General features: G+C 32.0%; 1 protein-coding gene across 1 annotated transcript; it reads left to right on the top strand.

Moving 5' to 3' along the window:
• Window positions 1-1,546: 1,546 nt before the first annotated feature.
• Window positions 1,547-3,557, top strand: Als2 (Amyotrophic lateral sclerosis 2). Its single transcript, XM_028301072.1, has 2 exons — window positions 1,547-1,744; window positions 2,736-3,557. Exons 1-2 carry the CDS (start codon window positions 1,601-1,603, stop codon window positions 2,778-2,780), a joined length of 189 nt encoding a protein of 62 aa, XP_028156873.1. The 5' UTR covers window positions 1,547-1,600; the 3' UTR covers window positions 2,781-3,557.
• Window positions 3,558-10,515: the final 6,958 nt, after the last annotated feature.

The following is a 10,515-nucleotide window of genomic DNA, read 5'->3' on the forward strand; positions in this document are numbered from 1 at the left end:
ATCATACTTAATATTAACTCTGTAAGGGTGTAGCAATTTTACAACTTATAATAATTTAGGTACTGAGTGAGCGCAGCTTGTGCTTCGACATCCCTTTCACATTTTTGAGTGAGCACCGCTTACACTTCTGCCCCCTTTTCACTAACAATATACATATTCGTAATAATTCAGGTACTGAGTGACTACCGCTTGTGCTTCGACATCCCTTTCACAATTAAAGTGAGCACCGCTTGCACTTCGGCCTCCTTTTCACTCATAATAATATAAGATTTATAAACATTAGCGTTCCATTTCAATTCAGTAAATCGTATAAAATTGTCACATTGAGACCAGCGTTTCTTTATTTTACTCATAATGTAGTTTTAAAATAATTCAGCTATCTACTGAGTGAGCACCGCTTAAGCTTCAGCATCCATTTCACGATTAAGTGAGCACTGCTTGCTCTTCGGCATACTTTTCACTCCTTTGTCTAATAAATAATATTAAATCATTACCTTCATTGGTGCCAGCATTGCTACCAAAATAATATTCTTAATCACCCTTTTTTTTTTTTATCACTTGCTTTCCTTCTAAGTAGTTTGGTCCCGTAACAGTAATATAATAAACATTCTGAAGTAAGGAATTCCACCATTGCTTTAACAGTAACATTATAATTTACATTACATCACATTTTATTCTCAATATAGTCAACCAATATGTAAATGTTCATAAATAGGACCCAGTAATCATTACTTGTACACCATACATTACTTTTCATTTTAATTCTTTTTAGTGCGAGCATGAGAGGACCATAATCCTACTCCCAGGATGACTTATCATTAAGAAAATCTCGAGTTGTATAATAGGCTTTTTTAAGCATGTGATCTTTAACTATATCTTTAAATTTATTATACGGTAGCTCTTTATATTTATCAGGGACTTTGTTATAAAAATGGATACCTTGTCCCATAAAAGAGGCAAACACTTTATTAAGTCTAAAAGCGGGTATAGCCAATTTATTTTTATTTCTAGTGTTAATTTGGTGAATATCACTTTTCTTTTTGAATTCAGTAATATTTTTTTGAATAAATAGAATACAGTTTTGATGAAACTTTACAGTATTATTGTTTATAACCCAGAATAACATAGGCTATAATTTATGACGATCTGTGACAAAGGAAATTTCACGCGGGTGAAGCCGCGGGCAAAAGCTAGTCGTTCATACAGGGTGACTTTGTTATCAGTATCCAAATTTTTTTAATAAGCTCGTTAGAACAATTTGACAATACAACTATTTTTAATTGTGGTATTTTTCGCAAAAAAAAATTTAAAGTCTAATCCGCGGGTGCCCATATCTTAAGTTTTAAAGGTTATTGCTTATTTTCGTTCACCATTATGTCTATTAAGCTTTGCAGTTAACTGTGTGTACGTATTTTTCCATGAACGAAGCAAATTTTCCACATGAGTCAATTTGGAAACCGCGCGCAGCGGTTTGTTTTCTTTACGTAAATCAATTAAGTTACTGATTCTGAGTCGATTTTGAAAATTTGGATACTGATACAAAAATCACCCTGTATTACTAAAAAAACTTTGTTTCGTAGGTTCAAACTACCTCTGGAGTATGGACGAGTTGTTCCCGGTCTTCCATTTTGTAGTGGTGCGCGCGCGCGTCTTACAACTCGGCTCGGAGATACACTTCGTGGAAGATTTCCTCGAGCCCGCCGTGCAGCATGGAGAATTAGGCCTTATGTTCACGACGTTAAAGGTCAGTATCGCGTGCGTAAAGGCAACAATATGGCTTCCAATCTATGGCGACTTCTTCTTCTTGCCATGTCGACAACAAACCACCGCTATAGATCATGATCACTAATACTGGATTTCTATATTTAATCCTAATCCAAATTGGACGGATTTGGATTGTCAACTGTCAAATTTTAAAATGTTTTTGGCCAAAATATCTGCGGTTTTTTATGTTTAATATTTTTATATTGTTTATAAGACTATTTAAACAATATTAAAGTGTAAATGCATCGAACATTTTGGAAATATAATCTAAAACTGAATTCAATTTGACAGTTGTAATCCGGATTTGGACAAGGATTTAATATAGGAAACGGGCGTAAGACGCGCCCCACCAATTTTTGGTCGATGGAAGCGTGGAGTGCGGGGAGTTTGATCCTAATAATCCGAGCGTCATTAATGTAGTGTACGTGTGCACTCATTGATAATTTAGCGTGTACACTCAGACATTAGCGGAAGAATGGTGGGGTGCGTCTTCGTTTACGAAACGATCTATACAAAAGTGGCGTACTGGTGTTATCAGTAGCAGCATGTAGCTTAAAGGGAGTTTCTGGGGATGTTTAGTGTCATGCGAATCTTGATCTTATGTTAACTAACCTAAAGTTTCTATTATTTTGTGCGAGTTGAAACAAGTGAAATCAGTCTTCCTTAATGGCGCAGTTACACTATGCGCAAACTTGATCGAACACAAGCGTGGACACGCTCATGAAAGTATGGGCGACGCACGACGAAACGAACTGAACTGCGTGTTTACACAATCTATTCGATCAATTTTGCGCATAGTGTAACTGCGCCATAGCAGTTAAGACTTACGATTCCTCAAATCTAATAATAACTGGAAAATAGACCAATAAATAACAATAAATAGCTTCACTACCATAGGGTGTCTCAGTTTTTATAAATGGAGAAGCTTATTCATGATGAAATTAATTAAATATTATGTTGTTTTATTCCAGGCATGCTACTTCCAAATACTTCAAGAGAAGATGTCGATCAACTAGTAGAAAAATAAATTATGGTTCGAAACGCAATGATCTCGCAATACGTAATGGTGCGTTGTATTATGTCTGTTCAATACAATTCAATGAAAATTTCAAGGAATTTTGAATTTTAAAAGCTACTTTATTTAATTGAAAAAAAAAGACCTTCTTTTTAATTTCTTCCATTCAGACATTTTGATGTCGAATTCTTATTTTTCCATGTCTTACCTTCATAATATCTTTTTGGTTTTTTATTGGATTTTCATGGAATTTTATGGGACAGGTATTATAGTTATTAGCTTTCGCAATAATTTGCCGATTTACATACGCTAGGTGTTCATTAAATTAGGCGGAAATTACTATACATATAATATTGTTAGCTTATTACTAGTAACTAAAATGTCTACATTATAGAATGAAAGGTAAAGTATATAGGGATGAATTTTCCAAATGTATGCGAAACTATAAGAAATAGTAGTTCAATAACTGAAACTAAAAGAAATAGAATAGCTTAATAATATTAATAGGGGGTCTAATGAATTTTAAAATGGAGTCATCACATTTGAAGTTACTTAATTACTTTCATGACCTATATTTTTTTAACCCCATACATAAAATATCAATTAACAACTTATAATAATTTGTTGACATGGAAAATTCATCCTGTATCTACCTGTTTGAAACAAATGTAGATTATTTTCATTTCTTTTTACAGCTACCATGTAGTTGTCATGTGTGTGTATTAATAATGAAATTATTATTTTTATCATGGTATTGGTGTCCAAAAAATATTTTTAATGGAATACAAAACAAAAAATGTCTACTAAGTAAATCAACATTTAATTTAATTAAGAACCGTATGAGCTACATATTTTAAAATGTGATAAAGTTTTTTAGTTAGATGTCTACCTAGACGATAAATTTTTAGTTTTCTCCATTTGTGACGCTCCTATAATAATTGTGGTTTATTTTTTATTTTTTTTAATTATATTAAAGTGTCTGATTAGCCATCGTGTATGTTGTAATACTCCTATCTTGTCTTTAATATTTATTTCTGCGTTACTATGTATTGTTTTGTTTCTAAAGCCCGGTCTGTGAGCACGTAGAATTTTGTCCAATGCCCCAAGCTACCCATCCTTATCGTTCGCGACGGGCGCCCGCAGTGAGTGTGCGAGCGCGACAGCAACATAATTACGCGCGAGCGATAAGGATGGGTAGCTTGGGGTCATTGGAAAAAAATTCTACGTGCTCACAGACCAGACTATAGTTTTATTATTTCATTTGTGCAAGTAAGGCCGCTTTATTTACAAAATTATAGTGCCAAAGCAGTTTTTATGATTTCATTTGTAATTTGTTTAGTTTTTATCTATTTACTTAGTCTTATCTTCTACAAAATTGTACGACTGAATTTATTTAGATGTTATTTTTCTATTTAAACATAAAGAACAAGTTATTATTTTTCTATGTAGAATATCTTAGGTTAGAATTTAATATTCTTGTGTAGGACTTATAACACTGGGGAACAGTCATTTTGCGGCATGGTAGTTTAGAGTCAATTCTGTATGCGACTAGTGTACTGAATACTAGAAAAATATTAGATTTGTCAAATTGACTCTAGATCTTGAGATAAATACTATTAACTGTTTATATGAAAAAAAAACAAAATAAAAATACCAATCTGTATAAAAAAAATATTTACACTAAGATCCTATTTAAGAACGATATAAAAATTAAAAATATATTTGCTTTTCATCAAATAATAGAAAAAAAACTACAAAAAGCTTTTTCTGTAAGCTTTTATGTTATGGTTTTGGTCAGGAAAATTCCATAATTATGGCAACAGTAATGAGCCATCATCTGGCGGTCCCATTGACCGTGGATGTCATTCTTCCATTATCCTGATGTTCTGGTAGAACCGTTCTGCTTATTCCTCACTGTAATCACCCAGATTATGGGAGAACGTGTCCAAATGGCTATTGTTAAAAAAATATTAATACTCAAATTAGATCCTTATGTGTTAAATTTTTCAAAAAACCAATTCTGAAAAGCCTGGTGCTTTATGACTCCCCAAATATTGTTTGATTACTAAAATAAAGCTTAGCCATGCTTCAGATTCAATTTGTGTTATGTGGTTTACAAATACAGTGTCTTAATAAGAGTACGGATTTGCGGTCAATCGAATTTATTTTTTCCGTATTCAAACGGACGTTTCAGGACGTAAAGGACTTTAATTTGGCTGACTTTTGATCATTTTAGTGATTAGAAAGCTCAGTTCATATCTTTGGCTTTCTAAATTGAAGTCCTTTATGTCCAGCTTGACTCCAGTATGGCAAAGAATCTTCACGAGTCTTGCAGACGATATTGGACCCCCAATATTTATTATTTTATGGAAGTTTTATAAGACAGTATGCTTGGTAGGTTTTTATCACTACCTTCGTGATCTTATTTCTTTGCTTTTGTAAGTTTAGAAGCCAAATATTAACAAAAACTGTTGGGATTGTAAACGCAAGGTTTTCATAATGAACTCATATTTTTGAGACAAAAAAGCTCTTTAAAAATTGATTTAAAAGACACAAACTGTTAATTTCAAGGTCTAGTAGCTGATTACTAAATTGTTGTAACTACAACTACACTAATACATGAGTACAAAATAAAACTTAGTGGGTATAATCAAATTAATATAAGTTTAGGGAGGGTCGTTTAATTTTTTTCATTGATTTCTTGTGTCTCGTTTATCTCAAGAACCAGAGTCAATCCAAAGAAAGTAAATGCACACCATTTATGTCTAATACAAGTATTTACAAAATCCATTAACAAAATAGATGCCGCAGATTTTTTTATTTTTTTTGTTCCGCAGTGTAATCCTTTATAATATTCTTATGTAGTACATATTTATAAATATTCTCTTATTTCTTGAGCAATAAATTGATCAAATAAAAGGGAGGTGTTCCAAAATATTTAGCTAAGGAGTCATAAAAATTCGTAATCGTATTAAGCCATATTTTTTGTTTTTGTATTATTTAAGTTCATTCAAACATAATAGCATCTCATTATACAACGCTTTAACTATGCGTAAGTAGTGTTAGTTAGTAGACGTTATTTTTATGAAATATTTATTGTAGCTTAAATTATATTAAATTGCGAAATAATAAATAATACCTATATTTTGAACATGACAAATGTTATAAAATGCTTAGATTAAGTTAGAATTATTGTTTTCTTTTGTAAACATAAAGCTGTTAAAAATGTTTTCATGTCGTTAAATAGAATTAAAATAAGAAAACTAATCCAAAGGTCAGTAGTACAAATGAGAATCGTCAATGATATGTTGTGACAAACTGTCGATTAATTAGGAAAAGGAAAATTATTGTAACTGGTAACACCTACATTCGAAAAACAATGACTTGGCAATGTTAAACGGATCGTCTGTTAAAGTTATTTAACTTAAGTCCCTACCATATCATATAGGTAGAAACTATAAACGTTACATAATTATAATATTTATATCATTCTTGTCACATTATTGTGTATTTGAGGTGTGCGTTTGAATTTTAAAATATTTAAACTTTAATAAAGTTCGCAGAAAACAAATGTGTATTTTTTCAATCTACCTCACTGAAATCCAGGTTAATTTATCTTAGATTAACTTAAATGATAAATTAGGTTTTAAAATGAAAGCCATTTCGTTTGTTTATTAAGGCTATTTATTTCATTCCTATAAAATAACATACCAAAGGTCTCTTTTGTACAACATCATATCAAAAATGTACACCGTAATATAAATTTCGTCTCAGGTAAATGTTACCTAGCTACTCTCGTGATTTTCCCTATTTTGATGGCTATTACACATAAATATATTAATTATAGTCCTCTCACTTGCCTAGTCTCTGATAGGTACAAATGTTCATAATACCGTCCTGTCAAGTAATGCTGTACAAGATATCTACAATGTTATGAGTCCTAATTTATTGTATTAATTCATTGTTAAGTGAAATCGAACCTTAAAAATATTGAAATCTACAAAAATATGGAACATTGGATGGTCGGAGCGTTAAAAGAATATTGCACATGCGCGGAATACTGTGAAATCGGCAGAAGTGGATTTGCAAGTACTTTTATAATAAAAATGCTCTATTTGTCGTTTATTTTTTGCAAACCAGAACTTGGGGCCTTAGATATAAAGTTGGGCAGTGACAAGTTTGATTAGCTTTAGACATTCGAGAGTATTCTTTATTTACAGGCAAGAATTTCGCTTCCCAATAAAACACATAGAATAGCGTCAAATTAAAGATATGTAGTACAGCACAGGCACAACCTTAACTTCGAAAGGTTAAAATAACTGACTTAACGATTTTGTTCGGATCACCAACCGCTGGTATTTGTACTTTGTCTCAAAGCAAAATAAGAAGACAATGCAGGAGGAAGAGACAACTGTTACAACAACATCGCCATTTTAAAACAACATGAAATAGAGTTAATTTGATTAACAAATAATGGAACACACAGTTTTTTACAATCTGGCATGTAAAATTACTTCACAATCACAATGAAGTTAATTTCGGTCAAGAATAAAATAAAAAGGAAATTCAGTGGGCTAGGTATTCAGAAAACGATTTAGATATTTCGTGTTTCAACTGTCTTTCTCATTTTTAGTCGTAACAATAAATTGCCAAATAATTGCCACAGCGTGAGCGAGAATTAATTAAGTAAAGTTAAAGTTTTTAAGTAGTGTTTTTTATTATCCACCGCCAACGGATTTCAAACTGGCAACTATCGAGTTAAAAAAAAATAGATCTTATTGTTTTTATATTGTCTCCCTTCTTCACCCCAGGATGCCGTTTTAAATGAGAGAGAAGTTTAGAGCCGATATACCAAAATCGTTTTACAAAGTAGACCCCTGAATTAATTTCAATGCAAACAACAAATTCATAAGTAGACAATAATTATAATGTTGCGTTCCATTAGAAGTCACATGATCTCGTCAAAGAGCACCACGGAATAAAATATACTTTCCACATAAAAAATCTCAATAAAAAGGAATATACCAAAGATTTTCATTGCATATAAATCTGTCTCCGATTACCAATCAATACTTTCTATACACCAATGTTAAATTACAATATAAAAATATTTTGCAAATATAATTAATTATACAACGTGTGGTTGAATTAACGCAAATGCTGAAATTTGTTCAGGTTAGGTTATTTTGTGTCATACTGAGACAATAAATCACGCTCAAACGCAGCAAGTGCGCTTTCGCCATTTTGAGAATATAAGAATTTAATAAACATAAAAAAATCTTTAACAGTAATTAAGCATAAGCTGCATCAATTAAATATAATAAATACCAGCATTTGCGTTATTTCAATCACACGTTGCAGCACTAATACCCAATCTCGCTAGTTAGATGTTAGACATAAAATAATTTTATTACATTTCATTAATATAAGTAATAAGATATTATTAAAAAATATCAACCAAATTTTATTGCATGCATTTAATTTTAAATAAAATTAACAATATTACATTCTAAATAACACTGTTGGACGATTTTTATAGTCAAACTTTACAATAAAAAGTAGATAAAATTCTAAGTCACACAGGGACATGTTCTAGTAAGCCTAAGTTAAACATTGTTTAAAAAAACGCGTCATTTAAACAACAGAATGCTTACAACTAGAGAAATCAACGTATATATTACTATAACATCCTACCCTACGTGTTAATGCTTACAAATAAATGCTGTCTACAGTGGTCTATAGGTGATAATGATAATAACTGCTTTGCCTAGTAATCCACACTTGCTAGCTTACATGGTCACACGCGTCCCATTATTACATATTTGACAAATATTTTTTTCATAATTTGATATTCACGTTCTTATTTTACGTACTTCCCGGTCTTCATGGTTACTGGCAATCGTAGCGTATTATTAATTATCATCCATCATAAAAATTATCCGATTGGGTCAATTTGTAAATGTAATTTCTAGCAAGGTGGTGAACTATAGAGGTGTTATACCCACAGTCACGTGACTTATAGGGGGCGTGGCCCGTCAAAACGGCGCATGCGCAGAAAACAAACTTAATTATGTTACGACGCGACACGACGCCGTGGAATACACCTTATTTTGTTATACCGGCATTGAATTAGAACAGTACAATTTAGACTGTCGTCATAATTATAAACATGATCCACCTTACTAGAAAAACAGTCAAGCTCAAGTGCGGTTATACTTTTACAGACCTAAGTGGATTACTGGTCGGCGGGAAATCGGGCAATGGTTCTCTCTAAGATACACGTTGATACAACTAGCGATTGCGTATACTTAACCAAATATACGTATAGAGGTACATACATACCTGCGTGTAGCCACTAAATAACAAACTAACATGTACACTAAGAAAATAATGAAACCATATAAGCGAAATGTGTTAAAAATCGAGCTTCCGTCTCATTAAGTTAATAAAAATCTTATTTACACGTGTAATACCAAAACAATAATAGATTGATATTGTTTAAAAATTAATTATAAAAAAACAATAAAACGATTTTTTTGCTAAGCAATTAAAACAATAAATAGATGGCATCGTGCGAGCCAAGGCGAAGTGTACTGTCTGATAAAATGCTTCGTGCCGATTCTCAGTACTTGTCAATATACCCTTAAACCAATCGTAGGTGTCAAATGTGCGTCAGAAGTGCTATAGGTTCCTTAACAGTCGAAATTTCGAGTTGCTTAATCAACTAATACTGAAAGCACCATTTTATATTACCTAATTAATCAATTCTTATATAAATCCGATAGTCATAATTTTGAATTTTGAGGTTTTCTGAAGATCATGAAGGCGTATTATAGTCTATCCAATATAGCTTGATTAGAATGACGGCTGTCAAACGAATGTGACTAGTGATGGGTATGTTTCGTACGGTTCACATAGATGTATCGATAATTTTTCGAAAAAATGATATGAAAAAATGCACCCAATTTTTCTTCATATATCTTTATTCATAAAAATGACAATTATGATTTAAATTTAAAGACAGTAAAATTTAAAATTCATGTCAAGGGTGTACAACCTAAGTCGTAGTCATTATCATCAGTGTTCTTCAGTGGTTTTTTCCTCTCGCTAGAGGGCGGTGGGCATCTCTTCTAGAGCAACGGTGCTATGAATACCCAAAAAAATACCGGTGATTGATTTCCGATGTTTGATTATTTAAGAATGAAATGTTTTTCGGTTTTTAATAGTGAACATTTAGAATAACGTATAACTTGACTTAAATATGTTAAAAAATTAGTTAGAAAAAAAAATTGTTAAATATGTTAAAAAAATAGTTTTGATTTAAAATGACTTTAAAACTAAAATTTTAAAATTACTAATGATAAAACCTATTTACAAAATAAAAATACTTCACCCCCAGCGCCGCAGTCAGGAATGGTGCCCAAAAGGCTGGCAGCATTGCCACGTTGAATGGCCAGGCTAATTCTCTGGCCGAAATAGCTGCCAGCCTTTTGATCACCGGTCACCTCGGTGAGCCTCTTTGCCAGTTCCTTATAAAAGGAACGAGCGCTTGGACCCCATGGTTTTAATTTAATATGACATTTGTCGATATGTCCCAACACTAACATTTTTGTAACTCGAGATAACCTTGTAGAGACGTCGTTAATACTCTAGCTTGATTTTTATAATTTCGAATTACTACTTATTGGTGTAATTTAACGCTGCATTTACACGAAATTATCATTTTTATTGGAAGC

The sequence above is a fragment of the Ostrinia furnacalis genome, unplaced genomic scaffold (genome assembly GCF_004193835.3).
Source record: "Ostrinia furnacalis isolate ACB-3 unplaced genomic scaffold, ASM419383v2 OfSCF0866, whole genome shotgun sequence".
NCBI classification, from domain to species: domain Eukaryota; kingdom Metazoa; phylum Arthropoda; class Insecta; order Lepidoptera; family Crambidae; genus Ostrinia; species Ostrinia furnacalis.